At 39.2% G+C, this 24,948-nt stretch overlaps 1 protein-coding gene across 5 annotated transcripts in view; it reads right to left on the reverse strand.

The window, feature by feature from the left end:
• UNC80 (unc-80 homolog, NALCN channel complex subunit) overlaps positions 1–24,948 on the reverse strand; it is a 257,506-nt gene that overhangs the window by 91,738 nt on the left and 140,820 nt on the right. For all 5 annotated transcript variants that reach the window (XM_060193977.1, XM_060193975.1, XM_060193974.1 and 2 more), the window contains 5 exons: positions 23,199–23,299; positions 19,834–20,034; positions 8,731–8,838; positions 6,934–7,072; positions 316–497 (listed from right to left, as the gene is read on the reverse strand). In XM_060193977.1, coding sequence (XP_060049960.1) covers positions 316–497; positions 6,934–7,072; positions 8,731–8,838; positions 19,834–20,034; positions 23,199–23,299 — 731 coding nt within the window. The remainder of the gene's footprint in view (positions 1–315; positions 498–6,933; positions 7,073–8,730; positions 8,839–19,833; positions 20,035–23,198; positions 23,300–24,948) is intronic.

Below are 24,948 nucleotides of genomic sequence, written 5' to 3' on the forward strand. Positions count from 1 at the left end.
AGGGCTGCAGGTGTCTCTGTCTCTCTCCCTCTATATCACCCCCTTCCCTCTTGATTTCTGACTGTCTCTATCCAATAAATAAATATAATAAAAAATTAAAAAAATAAAAATAATAAAAGATTTATAGAGTTCTGACATAATTCCACCTAATTCTTCTATGTTTAACTTATTTTAACAGTTAAAATTTATTTACACCTGAATTAGGGTTACTTATATAGTCAGAGAAAAAAATAAAGAATCTTTTGGGTCCTACAGAGAGAATTGAAGTTAAATTTTTAAGCAATTCTTGAGTTGGGTTAGGGGTATATTCCTCACCTTAAATATCTGCTGTGCTCCCTCCTCCATTCGAGGCCAGACCTGATAACGAAACCTCCAGAGTGTGTGGAACTTGAGGACAGCATTCAGTCTCTGCACTGTCTCTTGGTGGTGGAACTCAGACATGAGCATGTCAGATACAGCCTCAGGGACCTTCACTGCACACAGCAGGAACATGGCAGCTAGGAGAGAGCCAACAACTCATCAGATACACATTTAAAAATCTTTGCTTGATTCCTGGGGAGACAGTACTGGTCTCCTGTAAATGACTCCTGAGTTAATAGAGTCAGAGTGTCAACACCGTCAAAACAAAACTGATCTTAGCCATTGTAAAATCATCCTTTGTGCCACCCACAACCTTCCAATATTTGGTACAAGGACAATAACAGCAAGACATTTTAGTAAAGTAACATTCTAGTCCAAGTTTCCTTTGGCTCACAATGAAAAACAGATGTCAGAGAAAGCAAATTAAATTATATACTGAATACTTTTTTTTTTTTTTAGGAAATGACTTGAATCTCCAGTACAGTATGTAAGTTTTCATTAAAAATTGACTCAATAACTTAAATATGCCTACTAGCTATCTACAAAATAGAGACCCCCCCCAACTCTTCATCTGCACTATTCCCACCTTTAGGTTCATGATTAATCAATAATTTCTTTGGCTTTATATGTTAACTCTCTTTTCAGCTACCAGGTTCCAGATGCTAGCATGATGCCAACCAGACTTCCCTGGACAGAAAACCCCACCAATGTGTACTGAAGCCCCACTTCCCCAGAGCCCTTCCCCACTAGGGAAAAGAGAGGCAGGCTGGGAATATGGATGGACCTGTCAATGCCCATATTCAGCAGGAAGCAATCACAGAAGCCAGACCTTCCACCTCCTGCATCACACAATGACGTTGGGTCCATACTCTAAGAATGTTAAAGAATAGGAAAGCTAACAGGGGAGGGGATGGGATACAGAGTTCTGGTGGTGAGAATTGTGTGGAGTTGTACCCCTCTTAGCCTATGTTTTATTTTTCATCCTCACTCTTTTTAATTTTTTATTTATAAAAAGGAAACATTGACAAAACCATAGGATAAGAGAGGTACAGCTTCATACAATTTCCACCACTAGACCTTCATATACCATCCCCTCCACTGATAGCTTTCCTATTCTTTTTGTTTTTGTTTTTTATTTTTCCCTTTTGTTGCCCTTTTTTCTCTGTCTTTCTTTCTTTTTTATTTCTTTATTGGGGAATAAATGTTTTACATTCAACAGTAAATACAATAGTTTGTACATGCATAACATTCCCCAGTTTCCCATATAACAATACAACCCCCACTAGGTCCTCTATCATCCTTCATGGACCTGTATTCTCCCCACCCACCCACCCCAGAGTCTTTTACTTTGGTGTGATATGCCAATTCCATTTCAGGTTCTACTTGTGTTTTCTTTTCTGATCTTGTTTTTCAACTCCTTCTGCCTGAGAGTGAGATCACCCCATCTTCATCCTTCTGTTTCTGACTTATTTCACTTAACATGAATTTTTCATTTTTTAAAAAATTTTTCTTTTTTTTCCCTTTTTTTTAATATTTATTTTATTTATTTATTCCCTTTTGTTGCCCTTGTTGTTTTATTGTTGTAATTATTATTGTTGTTGTCATTGTTGGATAGGACAGAGAGAAATGGAGAGAGGAGAGTAAGACAGAGAGGAGGAGAGAAAGATAGACACCTGCAGACCTGCTTCACCGCCTGTAAAGCGACTCCCCTGCAGGTAGGGAGCCGGGGTTCGAACCGGGATCCTTATGCCGGTCCTTGTGCTTTGCGCCACCTATGCTTAACCCGCTGCGCTACAGCCTGACTCCCAACATGAATTTTTCAAGGTCCATCCAAGATCGGCTGAAAACGGTGAAGTCACCATTTTTTACAGCTGAGTAGTATTCCATTGTGTATATATACCACAACTTGCTCAGCCACTCATCTGTTGTTGGACACCTGGGTTGATTCCAGGTTTTGGCTATTACAAATTGTGCTGCCAAGAACATATGTGTACACAGATCTTTTTGGATGGATGTGTTGGGTTCCTTAGGATATATCCCCAGGAGAGGAATTGCAGGGTCATAGGGTAGGTCCATTTCTAGCCTTCTGAGAGTTCTCCAGACTGTTCTCCACAGAGGTTGGACCAATTTAAGTTCCCACAAGCAGTGTAAGAGGGTTCCTTTGACCCCACACCCTCTCCAGCATTTGTTGCTGTTACCTTTTCTGATGTATGACATTCTCACAGGAGTGAAGTGGTGTCTCACTGTTGTCTTTATTTTGCATTTCTCTGACAATCTGAGACTTGGAGCATTTTTTCATGTGTTTCTCAGCCTTTTGGATCTCTTCTGTGGTGAATATTCTGTTCAAGTCCTCCCCCCATTTTTGGATGGGGCTATTCGTTGTCTTGTTGTTGAGTTTGGCAAGCTCTTTATATATGTTGGTTATTAAACTCTTATCTGATATATGGCATGTAAAGATCTTCTCCCATTCTGTGAGGGGTCTTTTGTTTTGGGTAGTGGTTTCTTTTGCTTTTTAATTTAATGTAGTCCCATAGGTTTATACTTGCCTTAGTCTTCTTTGTAATTGGATTCGTTTCATTGAAGATGTCTTTAAAATTTATGCGGAAAAGAGTTCTGCCAATATTTTCCTCTAAGTATCTGATAGTTTGTGGTCTAACACCCAAGTCCTTGATCCACTTGGAATTTACTTTTGTATTTTGTGAAATACAGTGATTCAGTTTCATTCTTCTGCATGTTTCAATCCATTGTTTCCAACACCATTTGTTGAAGAGACTGTGGTTTCCCCATTTAATAGTTTGGGCACCTTTGTCAAAGATTAGATGTCCATAGGTGTGAGGGCTCACTTCTGGGCTCTCAATTCTATTCCACTGGTCAGTGTGTCTATTCATGTTCCAGTAACAAGCAGTTTTGATGACAATGGCCCTATAATACAGTTTGAGATCTGGGAGTGTGATGCCTCCGGTTCTGTTCTTTTTTCTCAAGATTGTTTTGGCAATTCTAGGTCTTTTCTGGTTCCAGATAAACATTTGTAGCATTTCTTCTATTCTCCTAAAAATGTGGTTGGGATCTTGATGGGGATAGCATTAAATTTGTAGATGGCTCTGGACTGGCTACGGAAGAAGGGCAAATGCTAGAAGAAGAAGAAGTATATTCATTTTGATGAAGTTAATTCTTCCAACTTACGAACATGGAATACCTTTCCACTTCTTTGTGTCTTTTTCAATTTTGAGTAGTGACTCATAATTTTCAGTATACAAGTCTATCACTTCTTTGGTTAGATTTACTCCTAGATATTTTATTGTTTTTGTTTCTATAGTAAAAGGAATTGATTTCTGGATTTCAATTTCTTCTAACTTAGTGTTTGCACAGAGGAATGCCACTGACTTTTGAATGTTAATTTTATAGCCTGATACCTTACTGTATTGCCTGATGATTTCCAAAAGCTTCCTGCTGGATTCCTTAGGTTTTTCTGTGTATACTATCATGTCATCTGCAAATAGGGAGAGTTTGACTTCTTCTCTTCCAATCTGTATCCTTTTAATTCCTTGCTCCTGCCTGATTGCTATGGCAAGAACTTCCAACACTATGTGAATAGTAATGGTGATAATGGGCAGCCCTGTCTAGTACCTGATCTGAGTGGAAATGCTTCCAGTTTTTCACCATTAAGTATAATGTTGGCTGTAGGTTTGCTATATATAGACTCCACTATCTTCAGGAATTTTCCATCTGTTTCCATTTTTTGTAGTGTTTTGATCATAAAAGGATGTTGGATTTTGTCAAAGGCTTTCTCTGCATCTATTGATATGACCATGTGGTTTTTGATCTTGCTTTTGTTGATGTGGTGGATCACATTGATTGATTTACATATATTAAACCAACCTTGCATGCCTGGGATAAACCCCACTTGGTCATGATGAACAATCTTTTTAATATACTGCTGTATCCGGTTGGCTAGAATTTTGTTCAATATTTTCACTTATATGTTCATCAGAGATATTGGTCTGTAGTTTTCTTTTTTGGTTGTGTCCCTGTCTGCTTTTGGTATCAGAGTGATGTTGGCTTCATAGAAGCTGGAAGGGAGTATTCCAGTGTCTTCAGTCTTCTGGAAGACTTTTAAAAGTAGAGGTATTAGTTCTTCTTTGAAGGTTTTATAGAATTTATCTGTAAAACCATCTGGTCCAGGACTTTTATTTTTGGGGAGATTTTTGATAACTGTTTCAATTTCATTAGCTGTGATGGGCCTATTCATGTTATCCACTTCCTCTTTACTTAGTTTTGGAAGTTGGTAGGTATCTAGGAAATCATCCATTTCTTCCAGGTTCTTTATGCTTGGTGGCATATAGTTGTTCATAGAAGCCTCGCATGATATGTTGAATTTCTGCAGTGTCTGTTGTGATATCTCCTCTTTCATTTAGTATCCGATTTATTTGGGTCTTCTCCCTTTTTTGTTTTGTGAGTCTGGCTAAAGGTTTGTCGATTTTGTTCACTCTTTCAAAGAACCAACATTTACTTTTGTTGATCTTTTGTATGGTTTTCTTATTCTCAATGTTATTTATTTCTGCCCTAACTTTAGTGATTTCTGTCCTTCTGGTTGCTTTAGGGTTCCTTTGTTCTTCTTCTTCTAGGTCTTTAAGATGTGCAATCAGGCTGTTTATTTGTGCCTTTTCTTGTTTCCTAATGTGTGCTTATATAGCTATGAACTTCCCTCTTAGGACTGCCTTAACTGTGTCCCAAATATTTTGATAGCTTGTGTCTTCATTTTCATTGAACTTTTGAAACATTTTGATTTCTTCCTTGATTTCCTCTTTGTCCCAGAAGTTGTTAAGAAGTGTACTGTTGAGCTTCCACATTTTGGGACTGTTACTAATCTTTTATTGATTGTTAAGTGTTAGTTTAATTCCACTGTGGTCTGAGAAGGTGTTTGGGATGATTTCAGTGCTCTTGAATTTGCTGATGCTGTCTTTGTGGCCTAACATATGGTCTATCCTTGAGAATGACCCATGTGGATTTCAGTAAAATGTGTATTCCAGTTTCTTGGGATGAATGACTCTGAAAATGTCCAATAGTTCTAGTTTATCTATCTCTTCATTTAGCTCCCTTATGTCTTTATTGATTTTCTGCCTGGATGATCTGTCAGCCTACGGTTTTTATCAGTGTTTCCTTTTTATAAATAAATAAAAATAAAAAAATAAAAATTGACTGTCACTTCAATCAATTATCTCAGTCACATCAATAAATAAAAGTAAAATCCATAGTATATATTTTTTGCACATGTGAGATATATAGGAGACTGAGAGTCAAAACACATTTTATAGAACATAACACCACTTTTTAAATTTTTATTACAGTAAAAGCCAACTATCAATAGTAGAATGGTAGGCACTATGATAAGTTATAAAACTCATGAATGATAAGATAAATATATTGTGTAGCATAGATAGAAAAATCAGTGGTGATCACAAAAATATAATTTAAAATCTCTCCTGTACTTTCCAAGCAGTATCTCAAAACATTTTCAGTCAAGGGTGCGTGTGCGTGTGAGTGTGAGTGTGTTATACAGAGCACTGCTCAGCTCTGGATTAAGGTGGTGCTTGAGATTGAACCTGGGACCTTTGCTGCCTTAGGTATGGAAACCTTTTGTATACCCATTAATGTCATCTCCCCAGCCCGTGATTGTGTTTGAACAATTGGAGTTAATGCTCTGATACTTCTCCGTTACATGATTCTTAAGTACATCTCTTTTTATGCATGTGTTATTATTTTAGTGTTTGTGTTATTTATTTATTTATTAAATATTTATTTATTCCCTTTTGTTGCCCTTGTTTTATTGTTGTAGTTATTCTTGTTGTTGTCGTTGTTGGATAGGATAGAGAGAAATGGAGAGAGAAGGGGAGAGAAAGACAGACACCTGCAGACCTGCTTCACTGCCTGTGAAGGGACTCCCTGCAGGTGAGGAGCCAGGGGCTCGAACGAGATCTTTATGCTGGTCCTTGTGCTTCGCACCATGTGCGCTTAACCTGCTGCGCTACTGCCCGACTCCCTCCATTATTTGAATTTTTAGCACTCACAGTTTACATTTAATATAGCTATAAACATAAAAGAATAAATATAAAAAGTGAGAAAAATAAGTCATCTATATTTTGCATCTAATATTTACTAGCCATATGATTTTACACATGTCACTGATATTGTCACAAGTGTGTTTTGATGTTATCATTTAATACAGTGCACATGTAAAATGAACAAAGCTACTGGTGATGGTTCACAGTAAATCTGGGCAATCCTAACACACAAAATTAATTTTATCTCTGTGCCATACAATGAAAATATATGTTCCTGGGGAAACTTCTCTGTGTAATGTGACAACACTCCCAGAGAAGCATCCTGCTCTGATAAACATTAAACAGTGAAATCAAAAAAGAGCACATAGGATAATACATAACTCTGTCAGAGTTTGAGCAATGGCTGTTAATCTGAAATAAGAATGAAAATGGACAGAGTGCAACCTTCCTTCCTCATGTCTAAATGCTGGGAGCAATGCAGCAAGGACCATCCCCCCAGTGATTTCTTTACCTGCTGCTCCTGCCATGTGTTCATCCATACTGAGAAGAAGCTCCCAGGCAGCTGGCTGGATGTCACCATACATCTCCTCTGTCAGAATTGGTGCTGCCTTGATGAGTAGAGATAAAGGAGCAGGCGATAGGCTCATTACCTGGGAAAATGGAAATTATTCCCTAAAATCTTTGAAGACATTGCTGTGCTATTCTTGAAACTTAAGTGCCACTTCTCTCTGATTTCCTCAAACAGTTTTAAATTGCCTTCTAAAACTGTGGCATATTTATTGGGATAGAAAAATAATCAAATTTATATCTTATTATTGATGTACAATTGGAAAATAATCATCGTGCAACTCTATGGTGTTCTCACCATAAACATTGGTGTGCAATGTTTTTTGATCCTCAGAACAACCATAACTCTAAGAACATAGCAAGACTCCAGCTAATGTATCTTTGTACTGAAAATCTTAACAGGCTTTTGAAACACTGTATTTTCTCCTATTAAGAGTTCTTTTCCCCTGAAGCCTATGAGTACTCTCTTGCTCATAGAATTCTATTCAGAAAATTACTGCGTTGTCAGAAAAGTCATGATGTATTTTTCTATGCCAAAAACACTTCATGACTTTTCTGACAGCCCAATATCTTTTTTTAATATTTTATTTTATTTATTTATTCCCTTTTGTTGCCCTTGTTGTTTTGTTGTTGTAGTTATTATTGTTGTTGTCGTCGTTGTTGGATAGGACAGAGAGAAATGGAGAGAGGAGGGGAAGACAGAGAGGGGGAGAGAAAGATAGACACCTGCAGACCTGCTTCACCGCCTGTGAAGCGACTCCCCTGCAGGTGGGGAGCCGGGGTTCGAACCGGGATCCTTATGCCGGTCCTTGTGCTTTGTGCCACCTGCGCTTAACCTGCTGCGCTACAGCCCGACTCCCGACAGCCCAATATCTTAAGTCATAGTAAGTAAGCTGGGTTAACATTTTACCTTTGAATCAACTTTGTATAAATTTTTAAATATTAATTCACAACATATTATTTAAGCTATTATTTACAGTGATTTAGGGGCTGGGGAGATAGCATAATGGTTATGCAAAAGACACCCATGCACCAGGCTCAATCTCCAGTACCACCATAAGCCAGAGCTGATCAGTGCTCTGGTGTCTCTCTCTGTATCTCTCTCATTAAAATTAAGTAAATAAAATGTTTAAAAAATAAAGTATGACCTTTAAATACTGCTTTAAGACAGTCCAGTAAAACATGAAAAGTATTTTTTTTCTTTTTGGGGAAATGAATTATGATTTAGAGTTCCGGTTGTATTAACTATATAATAATCTGTTGATCACTGGATAACCACTTACATATATATTATCTTGTATAATACATGCTATAATCCTTTAAGGTGGATATTGTGCTATATCCCCATTTTAAAGATTAGGTGACAAAAGCACTAAGAGAAATTAAGTAATCTGTCACAATCCAGAGCCAGAGTGATGCATTTGTAATGTGACTCCAAACCATCTAAAACTTGGGTACATTACCAGCATTCATGAAAGGGGAATTAGTTGCAAGGAAGAGGGGAGAGTGGGATGAAGCTGGGTTTCAGCCAAACTCCTAAAAACTGACTCTGTCAAAGCTGGCTGTCTAGTAGGAAGGGATTATTCTCCTTGCACACTTGATGGCATTCTTGCTCACCAAATAAAGGATCTTTTGCCAACACTGAGTCAATTGGCAATGTATGTCCCAACATTGACAAGATGCGTATCTGGAGCCCCTCTCTATAATACTCCATGCATATTTCAGACCCTGGCGCCAATACCTGCAGTCTGATGTATTTCAGCATTCCTGAATCCTTCTTCCCTTCCAGGTTGGCATCCGAAATTCTCTTCTTCAAAGAAGGTGTCCTCAGGCATGACTTGTCTGAGCACTGGAATGTATGAGATGTGTGATGGAAACACAAGTTTTCTCAAACCCAGCAGGACTACTTATCTCAAGTCTCTAATCAGTCATCTTGTAATGGAAGGGGCGGTTTAAGACTTTGCGTCCCCAGATTTTCTGAAAGTGATAAACAACTAATTTTGTCATGAAAAAGAAGACTGGAGATAGTTATCAATAGACTCCTCTTTTACAATCGAGCAAAGTTATGATCCAGAGAGGTAAAGTAACTTGACAAACTTGCAGAGGTAGTTTCTTGCCAAACATAGATCTCTTGGTTTCCATTTTAGGGCAAATTATACTCCAGGAAGTTGCGAAAACCACAATTCTTGCCTGGTTCCCCACTACCCTGGAGAAAGCTTCTGTGCTGTTTCTCTCTCTCCCTCTCCCTTTCCCTCTCCCTCTCCCTCCCTCTCTCTCTCTCTTCCTCTCTGTCTCTCATCTTAAAAAGTCATCCCAGAGCAGTGAAGCCCCAACAATGACAAAAACAGAACTGAACAAAACAAATCATACATTTTTTTTGAAATATCAGGCCAATGAAAATCTACTTTATCAGGCAGGGAATATAGTTCAGCATAGAATCACTGTATTTCCCAAGTATGTTGCTCTGGGTTTGATTCCTAGCATTCTTCCTACAAGACAAAACACACTCTATCTAGTAGTCCCCCCCTTTTTTTGCCTCCAGGGATATGGTTGGGGCTCAGTGCCTGCATTACAAATCCACTGCTCCTGGAGGTCTTTTATTCCATTGCTACTATTGTTATTGGATAGGAGAGAAAGAAATTGAAAGGGGATGGGGAAGATAGAGAGTGGGAGATGGCTCCCCACCTGTAGGAGAGTCGCTTCATAGGCGGTGAAGCAGGTCTGCAGGCGTCTATCTTTCTCTCCCCCTCTCTGTCTTCCCCTCCTCTCTCTATTTCTCTCTGTCCTATCCAACAGTGACAACAACAACAATAATAACTATAACAACAATAAAACAAAGGCAACAAAAGGGAAAATAAATATTTTTAAAAAGGAGCTTAAAAGAAAAAAAAAGTGGAAGAGAAAGACTCGTGCAGACCTACTTCGGCACTTGTGAAATGAGCCCCCTGCAGGTGGGGAGCTGGGGGCTCGAACCAGGATCCTTACTCCTGTTCTTGTGCTTCACACTATGTATATTTAACCCAATGCACTACCACCCGGCCCCCCTAGTGGTTCCTTTATAGGGCTAGATATTGTAAGTTGACCATTCGGAGAGGAAAGAAAATCTTTCACAGAGCAAGGTTAAGAAGTAAAAGACTCAGCAAGGAAGTGGAGTTTCACAGCATCTGTCACATAGATTTGACTTGCACAAGTAAAAAGAAGTATTAAACTGCATGAGCTGTTGCCTCCTACAGTGCCCAACTGCCCACAAAATTAGAGTCTAGAGTAGGCCTGACTCATCTGTATAAGCATGGAGGAGACACATTCCCATGGCTCCTTAAATGTCAAGGAAAGGAGTGGACACAATAGTTGAACTAATGATGAGCCCTCGTGGTGACAGGTGTTTTTCCTTAATCGTGATTTCTCTTATTTTGTACCCTAGACTCTGCAAACAGGGAACATTACCTTTTGCAGAGAATAAACGCTCACTTGTTTTTCCATTGTCATGTCAGTGAAACACTTTCCTCCTTCAATGCCAAGGGGGAGAGAAGAACTAAATTCCGTAAGACATTTTGAACAGAGCTTCACAGTGTTATATATGGAGATATTTGAAAGCAAAGGCAATGGGAATAGTACATGCATATCCAAGAAGTCTTTCAAAACTCTTAACAAAAGACCCAAGACAATGCCTCTGTTATGTGACTGGTAAAGAACAAACTTTTTAAATGAATCCACTCAGAGACAAATGAATCAGAGCTCTTGCTGTGTTTTCTAAAGATAAAATCCTGGAGGCACATCCTTGGGAACACATATCAATTGGGGAGAGTAATTCTGCACTGTTTTTCCTGCCCCCACAAATAAAGTAATATGCCACACAAAGAGTATGCTTCTTTTAGTTAACTGGGAAACTGTTCTACAATAAATAATACATTCACCTTTCCATACAAATGCTAGGGTATAGCTCATTTCACTTTAAAGAAATTAATGCATATTTGAAAACAGCATTTCTGCTCTAATCCTTAGTATTTGCAAAGCAGCACAAACAAATTGCAGAATATCTGCAGAACACATAAAAAATATGAAAAAAATCTCTGTAATTCTGAATCTTGCGGTGGTCATCATTTTTCCCTTTTCATCCCCCCCATACATTTTAGTACACTTATGATGATACGATGTATATGATACATAATTTCAGTCAATTAATTTGATAATCAGAATTTCATAGATAATTAAAATTACTTTAAAATATAAGTTTTGCAACTTTATTATTTTGGCTCTCTCTCCCTTCACTGGACATTTAATCTTTTTCAGAGTTACTTTTTTTTTTTTTTAATATTTATTTATTCCCTTTTGTTGCCCTTGTTGTTTTATTGTTGTAGTTATTATTGTTGTCATTTTTGGATAGGACAGAGCAAAATGGAGAGAGGAGGGGAAGACAGAGAGGGGCAGAGAAAGACAGACACCTGTAGACCTGCTTCACCGCTTGTGAAGCGACTCCCCTGCAGGTGGGGAGCCAGGGGCTGGAACCAGGATCCTTACTCCAGTCCTTGCATTAGTGCCACGTGCGCTTAACCTGCTGCGCTACTGCCCAACTCCCCACAGAGTTACTTTTAAATTATACTACTTGATTAAGTTATAGGAATTTTAACTAGGCAGTGGCAGGAAAATACTTGGAAGAACAGTAATGAACATTTAGGCTTTGCCCTTAAATTCTGAGAAATGTGAATTTCTGTTTAATCCTGCTTACTTGCAAAAAAGAATGTGCAGGTCAAATTTTTCAAGTACCAAGTATTTAATATTCTGAGTATTTCCTTCAAAGGCATGTAATGCTGGTAACCTTATCATTAATTATGATGCTTGCTTTACTAGAAAGGGAAAGGAATTACATGGCATTTCAACTAGGGTTGTGGGCTAATAGCTTGTTTAGGCCTTAAAGACAGATAACAGAAATGAATGCACAGTATGACCAATGTGTTAGGTCCTAAAGTTTGTCTTCTCAGACCCATAACTCAAATTATCAATGCTATTGTAGGTTTAGCTTTTAGCTTTGGTACTTTAGTGTGACACTTAGCTAGAAATGATAGGAACTGGGAAAAGGACCAGAAAGCTGGATCAGGGAAGAGAGTAGCTCCCTAATATGGGAAAGGGGAATAATTATTGTTGACTGTAAACCCCATCGATTTGATGTGACCTGATCTGGTCCTTTTCCCAGCCATGACATCATCTGCCCAGACAATAATTAGGATCCACCTGCATATCAGATTTCAGGCTCAGGCAAAAAACCAAAACAAAAAACAAAAAACAAAGAAAAAAAAAACACTAGTATAGCTACAAGCCCTTTGAAATAAAACTAAAATATGCCTACTAGCTATCTACAAAATGGAGGACCCCCCAACACTTCATCTGCACTATTCCAGCCTTTAAAAGGTCCACGATTGTTCAACAATTTGTTTGGTTTTATATAAACTCTCTTTTCAGCCACCAGGTTCCAGATGCTAGCATGATGCCAACCAGACTTCCCTGGACAGACAAACCCACCAATGTGCCTTGGAGCTCCACTTCCCCAGAGCCCCTCCCCACTAGGGAAAGAAAGAGACAGGCTGGGAGTATGGATGGACCTGTCAATGCCCATGTTCAGTGGGGAAGCAATTACAGAAGCCAGACCTTCAACCTTCTGCAACCCACAATGATCTTGGGTCCATAGTCCCAGAGGGATAAAGACTAGGAAAGCTATCAGGGGAGGGGGTGGTATACAGAGGTCTGGTGGTGGGAACTGTGTGAAGCTGTACCCCATTTATCCTATGGTTTTGTCAATGTTTCCTTTTTATAACTAAAAAATTTTAAAAAATGATAGGAACTGAGTGGAAAAGAAAACCAACTTTGATGGTATCTATTATTATTTCTTAGACAAGTTAGAAATTTCATTGGACTTTGTGATATATGAAGTGGTCAGAATTACACATAAGGCTGGTAAATAAATCCAAGACTGAGTTCCCCACCTGCAGGGGGGAAGCTTTGTGAGTAGTGAAGCAGTGTTGCAGGTGTCTCTCTGTCTCTCCCTCTCTACCACCCACTTCCCTCTTGATTTCTGGCTATCTCTATCCAATAAATAAAAATAAAGATAATAAAAAATTAAAAAAATAAATCCAAGACTGACAAAACTCAAGGAGACTATGTTAAGTTAAATAACTACAGAGGTGAAAGACAACTGCAGCATGGTTTTATTCATGTACAGACAACATACAGCAAAAGCAAATGAACTTACAAGAAAGCAAGGTAACTGAGGGGGGGAAGAGAAGGAGGAAGAGGGGGGGAGGGGAAAAGAGGGGAGAAGAAGATGGAAGAAGGAGGAAGAAGGAGGAAGAGGGAGGAAGAGGGGGTAAGAGGGGGAAGGGAGTAAGAGGGAGAAGGGGTAAGAAGGGGAAGGGGGAAGAGGAGGGGAAGAGGGGGAGAAGAGAGGGGGAGCAAGCAAAGAAATGGAAAGTGAATCTAGGTAGAAACAGAGATATATGCCATAAACAGTGACATACTTTGGTAATCAAGGATTTTTTTTTTTCCCTCCAGGGTTATTGCTAGGGCTCGGTGCCTGCACTACAAATCCACTGCTCCTGGAGGCCAGGTTCAATATCCAGCAACAGAAGCCAGAGTTTAGCAGTGCTCTGGTTAAAGAAAAAAAAAAAATCAATACCTAGAGCTTGGTCTTGGCCTCACAACAGTGCCTTTCATAGCTTTAGGAAAGTATCATTAATTCTGCCGGCAATTAGTTGGCCTCTTAGCATGTCCACCAACTTGACAAATATTACCAACTCGGAGTCTTTTCTTTTTAGAGTCCCCATTTATTGGGGAAACTGAGGATCCTTCCTAGCCGACTGAATCCACATGGATCCCAGTCACTTTCAAAGCCAGCAACAAGTAGACATCAGGCTCAACCTGATGCTGTTGACTGGCTATGGAAGAAGGGCAAACGCTAGAAGAAGAAGGGCATGCTTCACCTTTTACCATCCTCTCCTTTTTGGCTGGAAGGAGAAAATTGGCTTATCTAATTTTCTTACCAGCAACAATAATTGAGTATTAAGAACATCACATTAGACAAGGTACAGAGGTATAAAAAAAATCTAAGATTTGGAGAAGATGATATATATATATATACAAAGACACTTTTTATTAAAAAAGACTCATGTTTGAAAGTGCACTAAAATAGACTAACAGAATGTACAGTGAGTCTCTGAGCATTGAAATGTAGATTAGCAGATTGATTGGAGTTAGATGGGTTACAAAATGTAATTGCCATGAATATCTTCTGCCATAAAAATCAATTAAAAAGGAAATAGAAATGAAATATCAGTTGCTCTTAAGACTTGATTCTAATCAGAACCACTGCTTTTATTCTTGATTTATTGCCTACTCTGCTTTCATTTTGGCTCTGGAAATGTGGGCATTGTTCATTTATGTGACAGATTCAGCAAAGGAAAATGGAAAGATCATGAGAGGGGAAAAAAGAGCTGGAACAGGAGGCTGGCATTTTGGAAATAAAATGTTTATCACAGAAGATGCAATACATCTTTCAGCTCTCCACCTGCACGACTAATTTAAATGTGATAAGGTTAAAGGATGCTTGTTCTCTTTCAGAATTGTAAGCAACACAGAAAGTTAGGAAGCCTTTTCTGATGCTTCAAGATGCTATCCTTGTTCAGAGGTGAAGAACACTCACAAAATACTGGAGGACTACACAAATCACTTACTCGTTCAATATATATTGCCTCTCTGCTATGAGTGAGATACTTTGTTAGGTATCATACAGGAAACAAGATGCCTATTATGGCTAGTTCCCAAGAACTTTCTGATTAATGGGCAGAGGGGTAGTATGGGTAACAATAACTTACTGAGGAAGTCGGACTGTAGCGCAGTGGGTTAGGTGCACGTGGCACAAAGCGCAAGGACCTGCGTAAGGATCCCAGTTCCAGCACCCGGCTCCCCACCTGCAGGGGAGTTGCTTCACAAGTGGTGAAGCAGGTCTGCAAGTGTCTTTCCTTCTCCCACTCTGTCTTCCCCTCCTCTCTCCATTTCTCTCTGTCCTATTCAACAACAACGACATTAATAATAACTACAACAATAAAACAACAAGGGCAACAGAAGGGAATAAATAATAAAAATAAAAAATACCTTACTGAGAAGGCAGAGTGATTTTTAAAAAATATTTATTTACTTATTTATTCCCTTTTGTTGCCCTTGTTGTTTTATTGTTGTAGTTATACTTGTCGTTGTTGGATAGGACAGAGAGAAATGGAGAGAGGAGGCGAAGACAGAGAGGAGGAGAGAAAGGTAGACACCTGTAGACCTGCTTCACTGCCTGTGAAGCGACTCCCCTGCAGGTGGGGAGCCGGGGGGCCTCAAACCGGGATCCTTAAACTGGTCTGTGCACCTCGCGCCACCTGCGCTTAACCCACTGCGCTACCGCCCGACTCCCCAGGCAGAGTGATTTTTGAAGAACTCTCAGTGCTGGAGAGTTTAAAATCCTCATCAGGCACCACAACTGTCTTGCTCCAGCCATAATTCCTGGAACTCATCTTTTCTCTCTGGCTAAAAAGTTCTTTATTTAAATAATGTCTGTGCATCCTTCTCTTAAAGCTTTTCTGTTCTAACTGGAGAGATTGTCATATCCTCTCCTCCATTAAGTTCAAAGCCTTGGTCATAAGTCCTTTCTTCATTGCACTGAAAGCTGTTACAATTTTACATTAACTTCGGATGTCTATTTGATTGATGTCTGTCTCTGAGACTAGAGTGAATTCGAACATCATAAGAGGAGGAGGCTTTATCTCTTCTGCACATTGTTATTCTTGGCATCAGTATGAATTTGGCATGACTGGGCAAATAAGTCAGCTAGCAGAGCACAGGACTTAAATTCTTTAGGTTTCTGGTCCAATCCCTAGTGCCACATGTACTGGAGCCCTTTGGCTTCTCTCTCTCTCATGCTGAAGTTTCCACCTTGTATAAGATGAATACACCCTTTACATTTTTCATAAACAAATGAATGTATTAGTAAATGAATGAAGCACTGAATGGTGAATAAAAATAAAAGCACAAATGAAGTGCCCTTATAAATTAGAGAAAGAAGGAGGAAAAAATTAGTCATTCATTGATAACATGCCCTAGACTTAACATTAGGGAGATCAGAAAAGTTTCCAAGGAAGTGGCATCTGAGTTGGATCTTGAAAGATGTTTGGATTTGTCTATGTACAGATTGGAGGTGGTAACAGCAGTAAGAAATCTGAGAGTTTCTGGCGCATGGCTTTTCTTCTTGCATGCTTCACTTGATCTAAACTATTTGATACTGCATCTTCCTTTTATTTATTTATTTAAAAGGAGACATTAACAAAACCGTAGGATTGGAGGGGTACAACTCCACACAGTTCCCACCACTCAGTCTCCATATCCCATCCCCTCCCCTGATAGCTTTCCCATTCTCTATCCCTCTGAGAGTATGGACCCAGGGTCTTGTGGGTTGCAGAAGGTGGAAGGTCTGGCCTGGCTTCTGTAATTGCTTCCCCGCTGAACATGGGCATTGACTGGTCGATCCATACTCCCAGTCTGCCTTTCTCTTTCTCTAGTAGGGTGGGGCTCTGCAGAAGCAGAGCTCCAGGACATTGCATCTTCTGAGCTCAACCAAATCAATGCAATCAGTACCTCCTCAATACGTTTCACTTCAGATTGTGTCCAGAGACACCAGGCGTGGAATGTCAACCCTTTAGCTCCAGTACTCAGGTGAGACCATTCCTAGCTCATAGGACTCCTCAATTCCGTATTTGGGTGGTGCACCTTCTTTTTAAAAATATTTGTTTATTTATTTTCCCTTTTTGTTGCCATTATAGTTATTATTATTGTTGTTATTGATGTTGTTGTTGGATAAGACAGAGAGAGATGGAGAGAGATGGGGAAGACAGAGGGGAAGAGAAAAATAGACACCTGCAGACCTGATTCACTGCCTGTGAAGCGACTCCCCTGCAGGTGGGGAGCCAGGAGCTTGAACCAGGATCCTTACGCTGGTTCTTGCGCTTCGCGCCGCCTGTGCTTAACCTGCTGCGTTACCGCCCAGGTGGTGTACCTCCTAACTAAGCTACAGAACCTAGGGCCCATGAGACAGAACACATGTGCACATGTATCCATAAGTTAGGGGAAAATATATACCTTAAAGAAAAGTGCACAATAGTTTTCAGTGACCCAAAACAAGCAAGTAGAAAGACCTAAAAAAAAAAAAGATACCATAAAATGATATTTACATTTTCTCTCCATATTTGGAGCTACTCTTTACCCTGATATAGCTTTCTAGTTCTATTTCCAACCCTGACACCATCTCCACAAACAATACCTTTGCTCCACCTACATGTTAGCTGTCATGCTCAGGCAAAAATTAGTAAAGTCATGGGCCCCTTGGAATATACCTAAAATAGACCTCCTAGCTTTTACCAAAATGGAGAGCCCCAAAATTATCTGCTATATCCTTGCCTTTAGGTTCCTGACTATTAAACAAATTGTTCTGCTTTCTATCTTAATGCTTTTTCAGCCACCATGTTGCAGATGCTACCATGATGGCAACTTGACTTCCCTGGACTGACGACCTCACCAAAGTACCCTGGACCCCCACCTCTCCAGAGCCCTGCCCCACTAGGAAAAGAGAGACAGGGTGGGAGTATGAATCGACCTGCTAACACCCATGTCTAGTGGAGAAGCAATTACAGAAGCCAGACCTTCCACCTTCTGCACCCCATAATGGTCCTGGGTCCACACTCCCAGAGGGATAAAGAATAGGAAAGCTTTCAAGGGAGAGGATGGGATGCAGAGTTCTGGTGGTGGGAGTTGTGTGGACTTGTACCCCTCTTATCCTACTGTCTTATCAATATTTTTTATTTTACAAATAAATTAATAATAATAAAAAAGAAATCTGAGAGTTTAGGGCACACATTACCATGCACAAGGACCTGAGTTTGAATCCCTGCTCCCCAGTGAAGCAGGTCTGCAGATGTCAATCTTTTTCTCTTCCTTGCCATTTCTTCTCTGCTCTCAATTTCTCTCTGTCTTATTACATAAAATAGGAAGGAAGGAAAAAAATGGCCTCCAGAAGCAGTGGATTTGTAGTGTTGACACCAAGCCCTAGTGATGACACTGGTGGCAAAAATTAATTAATTAACTGATCTGAGAGTTTAGAGAAACCATATAAATTGTTGGAGGCTACTATGTTTTTGTAACTTCCATGATATACTTTACCCTTAATCAAAGAGGCTTGATAGATGGTGGTGAAGTCAAATGAAACTTTGTTTTTTGAATGCAGTAGCATTTGAGATGTATATGCAAACACCAGTCATGTCTATATACACACAGATACATGTGTGTACTTTCCCTTTTTATCTTAACATTCAATAGTTTGTATAGATTACGTATTACTCACATCAAACTATTCCTCACAATATTTTCCTTGAATTTCTTTAGATTATCATCAGATGCAGTAAATCCTGGACTGAAAAACTCTAATTTTGATCATCTATATTTCTAAATTAAAGTCTCGCTGACTCAGCTAGAGATGTGAGTTTTGGGAAAAGCTGATATTTTGAATCTTAACTTTATATCTGTAAAATAGGAAGAACATTATTTCTAGTACAAGTTTTTTTTTTTTTTTTTAAGAATCAACTGCTTTGTCAATATACCTGATTATGGCCTCATGAATATACTTTGAAAAAGTGACAAAACGTAATTCCCCAGAAATAAATTAGCACATTTATGAGATTCATGCAATCTAAAAACAAAACAAAAACCAAACTTAGGATCTTTCATATTATCCAAAACTTATTCTATGAATTTATATAGCTCCCATAATTAAAAAAATCATATATGTAACTAAAAAATTGCTTTGCACATGCTAAATCATGACACATAGTTATAGAGTTTCTGTTACTTATCAACATTTTCCCATTTGTTTTATTTGTGCATTATTGCCTTTCTCCCATTCTACCAAATCTGGTTCATAGACTTCTTGGTATGAAGGTTTGCTACTTACTTAATTTCATTTCTTTCAAAAAAAAAACAAAACAGCTTACTTTTGTGCTAGCAGCAGGTGCATAGTGAATAGTCATGGAAATGAATAGGTATTATATAAAAGTCTCTTTGCGAAAACCTTGGGATAAGCAGCTGCAGGGGCAATGGGCTGCACTCCATTGGGTCTCTTGGCCATCACTACTGTCCAGGGGCAGATGGGTAACCCAAGAGCTGCCCTGGCATCAGCACTGAAATCCTGGTTACTGTCTTCATCTTCTGCCAACTCAGATGCTCAGTGTAAATGTCAGGAAAGTGCAGCTGAATGCGTAGAAAATCCAAGTTTTTTGAAGGAGTTTTCTTTCATTTGATTTGACCTAGATTACTACCCTTCATCAATAAACAGTTGAGTTATTTATTACTTGTAGACCACTCAGTAAGTTTCCTATTGCTGCTGTAAAAATTGATGATGGTCCTTATGGCTTCAAGTAACACAAATTTAGTATTATTCAGTTTTAGAGGTCAGAAGTCTAAAATGAATTGGCACAGGTGTGTGGTCCCTCTGGGGACTTTAATAAATTACTGATTTCCCTCATTTTTTTTTTTTTCAATTTCCAGAGGTTGTTAACACTCCTTTGTTCATGACCATGACCATGCATAGTCTGATCTCTGCTTCTATTATCTTGTCTCTTTTTCTGCCTTTGGTTCTCCTTCCTTCTCCTCCTCCTCTTCCAATTGATAAGGACAAATATTCTTATAAACAGAGATCATCTGTATCACCCAGGATATTGTCCCCATTACAAAATCTTCACCTGACATTATCGGGTAAAGATCCACTCACCTCTTTCTGTTTCTTGCCCCGGAGAGCTACGTTGCTGACACTGCTGCTCTCCCGGAGGGAGTCTACTGTGTCTCCATAGAGTAGCTTGATGGCCCTGACCAGCCTGGCACAGGAGCGGCTATGGTGCAGGTAGCAGTGAGGGTGGCAGTAGTCAACGTGTGTGCAGATGAAGCTCTGCTGATTGCACAGCAAGATCATGACCTGGAACACAGAAATCACTGAGATTCCACCAGACAACAAATTACAATCTGTGGATGTTTATATGGGGTGGAGGAGGGAAAGTGAGGATGTCAACTTTCCGTGAGGCATCTTGAACCAGTGTGACTCATAATTCCCATATGAGAATTTAGCACTGCAAGACTTAATGTACTTGACTTTTTCTCCCTCCCTCCAGTCACACTTAATTAAAAGATTCTTTTTTGAGGCCGGGTGGTGGTGCACCTGGTTGGGTGCACATGCGACAGTGCACAAAGACATGGGTTTGAGCCCCCGGTCCCCACCTGCAGGTGGAAAGCTTCACTAGTGGTGAAGTAGTATTGATAGAGAGGTGTCTCTCTCCCTCTCTATCATCCCCTTCCCTTTTGATTTCTGGCTGTCTCTACCAATAAATAAAGATAATTTAAAAAGATCCTTTTGAAATGATAAAGGTTAAGTGATTTTCTTAATCTTAAGACAATTACCATGGAGTGTGTGATTTTAAAATATTTTCAAAATGAAGACTCTCCAACTTAAAACCACACTTTTTCAGTTCTTATGTTGGGAGTGAAGCCAGAAAGAAGAATGTAAACTGATGAGAATTCTATCCCAAAGGATTTGGGTAGCCTTTGACAGCTGTGGGATATCTTTAATCCTAGACCACCTACATGGAAACTGAAAATATTTTTGCATCTTTCACCCTGGTTTATAACCTTCAACTGGGCCTTGAATTCCACTGCAGTTTTTCTTTCTACAAACCATTTTCTCGAGGGTTTTGAACTATTCTAGCTCTTCAACTGGGGCTTGATCTGGCTTAAATCCACATATCTCCATCAAATAATTTAGGTAATTTAAAGGCCATGGCTATTTTAAAATAAAGAATGAACTATGATGATGATCCTTGTGAGAATGGAAGACACAGAACTTTGGTGGTGGATGTGGTGTGTAACTCTACCCCTGCTCTTATAATCTTGTAAATCATTAATAAAAGTTTTTAAAAAGAAAAATAAATAAGTATGAGAGACATTGAGGCTTTAAGTTCTTAAGCTGCCTTCTTTAAAAGGCAGTAGCATTCTTAAGAGTCAGAAGGTTAGTGAGATACACAGAGTATAATCTGAATGCTTCCAATCTTTATGAAAACCCTTTTCCACTCCAACAATGAACTTGTGCGTCATATAAGGTTGGAACTAAAATAAGTCTTTCTGAACAAAGTCAATAAAATGTTCTAGGTGGAGATGCCAAGCATTTTCTCAGGACCAAGAAGTCTTGCTTATCTTGAGACAACTATAAATGGTGCTGTCAATAAACTTCATACCTCTGTCAAACTAAGCAAACAATGGCTCATATTCTTTTAAGTTTTCAAAAAAAAATTAGTTGTCTGAAAATATCTATCTCTCAAACATCAACAAATAGCCTAGATATTCCTGTTTAGACTAGTTTAAGAATATATGAGCTATACATGTAAAAATTTGAGGTTTCCCTTGTCACTTTAAAATCTACCGGTTCAAGGAAAACAAGAAGAAACCCACAACATACAAATGAATGTATTACTGACTTTAGTTAAGGAGATTCTGATCTAGTAGATACAGGTTGGAGGTGATCTAGCAACATATAATTTTAAAATTCTGCCCAAGGATATTATTTGTATAGATATGTTTCTTTTAAAACATCACACACACACACACACACACACACACACACACACACACACACACACACACACAGTAGTGACAGAGAAAATTCAAGAAGGCAGGGGAAGATAGAAAGACACCTGCAGCACTGTTACACCTCTTATGATACTTCCTACAGGAGAAGGATATGTGTGCTCAAATGGTGTACCGCTGGCTTCCTTGGTACACATATTTCTAAGAAGGATGGAATGATTCCACCTTCTGGTACTTATGTTATGAAACCACTCCTATTATGGTTGGCCTAATGGATTGTTTCTAATAGAATAAAGAGAATACACACACATTTCCATGACTGTGATGAATAGGACAGTGCCTTTTCTCTTGTTAGCAGTCTTACTTTTGATTTCTTAAAGATTTTAAAAAATATTTATTTATTTCCTTTTGTTGCCCTTGTTTTATTGTTGTAGTTATTATTGTTGTCATTGTTGGATAGGACAGAGAGAAATGGAGAGAGGAGGGGAAGACAGAGAGGGGGAGAGAAAGATAGCACCTGCAAACCTGCTTCACTGCTTGTGAAGTGACTTCCCTACAGGTGGGGAGCCGGGGCCTCGAACCGGGATCCTTACACCAGTCCTTGCACTTTGTACCATCTGCCCTTAACCTGCTGCACTACCACCCAACTCCCTACTTTTGATTTTGATGAAGTAAGCTGTCAGGCTACAAAGGCACAAATGGCAAGGTAAAACTTTTCTCTGACCAATAGCCAGCTAGAAATTGAGTCTAAGACTTCCTCAAGGAACAAAATTATTTAACAACTATGTGAACTTGATGGTAAATTTTTTACCAGTTACATCTTCAGATAGGACCTCAGCAATAATTAATACTTTTATTGTCACTTTGTGAGATAATAAAGGAGAGGATCTAGCTAAACTGTGCTAGGACTCTTGACCCATAGAAGCAATGGTTACGGGAGTCAGGTGGTAGCGCAGCGGGTTAAATGCATATGGCGCAAAGCGCAAGGACTGGCGTGAGGATCCAGGTTCAAGCCCCTGGCTCCCCACCTGCAAGGAAGTCGCTTCACAGGTGGTGAAACAGGTCTTTCTCTCCCCCTCTCTCCATTTCTCTCTGTCCTATCCAACAACAAGGACATCAATAACAACAACAATAATAACTACAACAATAAAAAGCAAGGGCAACAAAAGGGAACAAATAAATATTTTTTAAAAATAATAAAAAAAAGAAAAAATGGTTACACATAAAATTTGCACTAAAAAGGTCCCAGGTTTGATCCCCTGAACCACCAATAGGAGGAATGGGGCTGAGAACACTGGAATTGCATGCAAGAGCTTCTGAGTTCAATCTCCAGAACTGCACGTGCCAAGAGTGATGCTCTGGTTCAGCTGAACTGTAGACCTCTAACTTTTGTTGGAGGGTAAATTGGATTGATGGTTTAAGTGCAATCATTTGTTCTCTCTCCATGGATCTTCCCCAGTGCCAACCGAAAATGATCTCAGGGCTTTTTCTGAGATTGCTACTTACATGAAGCCATGACATGTTCCTGTGGTAGTTTTCCTCTGTGCCAGCAGTACTCATTCCCTCTGGTTCAATGCTTGGCTCACTTGCACTCCATGGACTCCCCTCTTTAAGATAAAAATACCAAGAAGGGTTGTATTATTCCACCTCTCTGGAGATCATACTGGGATGGTATTGCTGCCCATGCTTTTGAATCCTAGGGCAGACTATCACAGCTCAGTGGGCTAGAGGGCACAGCACTGATTTCAGAGGAGGGATATTTGTAGGAGCCATTCCCTTCACCACCAGCTGAACAGGCAATTGAAAAGACATTTATGATCTCTGTTATGATGGCTTCCCTTTGGAGACATGGGAGCAAAGAAAAAACAGAGTCATGTCATCAAATTGCTTAGATGAGCAAGCTGGTTGAGTGTCCAGATCCACTTTAGACTACCCAGACTTTGCTGGTATGACCAGGCAGGGACATCAACCAGCCTGCAGTGACCACATACTGTGTCCTGTCTTCACTATTGTGATTCTGGCTAGCACTACCATTTTTAACACTACCTAGTTTTACTGTCAGAACTATTTCAAACATGGGTGGATACCTTGGAAAAACGAAGGGAGTAATCATGTCCAATCGTGGATAACTCTTTTGCCAAACTCTTCTCTTATGGAGATGTTTGAAATAATTCATCAGTGTACTACATAATAAAGCATTGTTTTCAAATCTAAAAAGCTTCTCTGGCTCTTTCCTATAAACAAAAATCAAGTTTCTAGTCTTGATAGTCTGACTGAACTGGTTAGGACAAATCAGTTAATTCAAATAATTAACTGAAATCACTTTTTTTTTTTGCCCCAAATTAACTGATGACAGTTACAGCTTCAAATCTTCACAATAGAAGCCATAGAGATTTTCTTATTGTCTCCTCAAAAAAAATGAGCTGAATGTTAAGTGATGCATAAATTAGCTATTTTCAAAAGCAAATGGTGGGTAGGTGTACAGACATTTCCTATTTTAAACTCTCTTCTCTTTGATTAGATATACTTAGCTTCTAGTTCAAAGGCTTGATCAATAATTTACCCACATTTCCTGACTGATTTCTAAAACAACTTAACCTAGAAAGGAGAGCTTTCTCTATTATTTATTATACAAGGACCAGATGACAAAGAAAATGTGATTCAACCTTTTGCTAATGGTTAAATTCTAGGCAGTTGGTAAGTCTGCCATGTAGCTGCATCTTATCTATTCAGATGCTAATCTGAATCCATAAGACTGAGGGAATCAGAATCTCTTTAGTACTATGGTGACAATCTACAACTCCAGCACCTTGATTGGATCTAAAGCACATGATCAGGTGTTTAATACACTTTAAAATAACCCCCAAATTTATTTCTATAGTAGGCCTTCAGAATAGGCAAAAGTAAATAGAATTCTTCCCACAGTTTTAGAAGACAAATCCGTGAAATGGTAATTATCTTACTAGTGATCACTAATGGTCTAGAGCATATTTCCTCTGATATTTTGGTTCTCTTTTCTGTGAATGGAAAACTTATAATAGAGAACATTTACCTAGTCATCCATATGGGAAATCCTACATCTTTGTTTTAATAGTCCGGATAAAAAACTAGATACCTAAATACCTGGATGTCAAAACTCATCCCTGTCATGAAAGTGTTTTCTCTCCCAGATGGATACTACACTTCTATTGCACAGGCAGTGGCAGCTTCACCAGGAAGCTTATCAAAAGTGTCAATCCTCAGGCCCAAATGCCTC

This window comes from Erinaceus europaeus, chromosome 7 (genome assembly GCF_950295315.1).
Source record: "Erinaceus europaeus chromosome 7, mEriEur2.1, whole genome shotgun sequence".
NCBI classification, from domain to species: Eukaryota; Metazoa; Chordata; class Mammalia; order Eulipotyphla; family Erinaceidae; genus Erinaceus; species Erinaceus europaeus.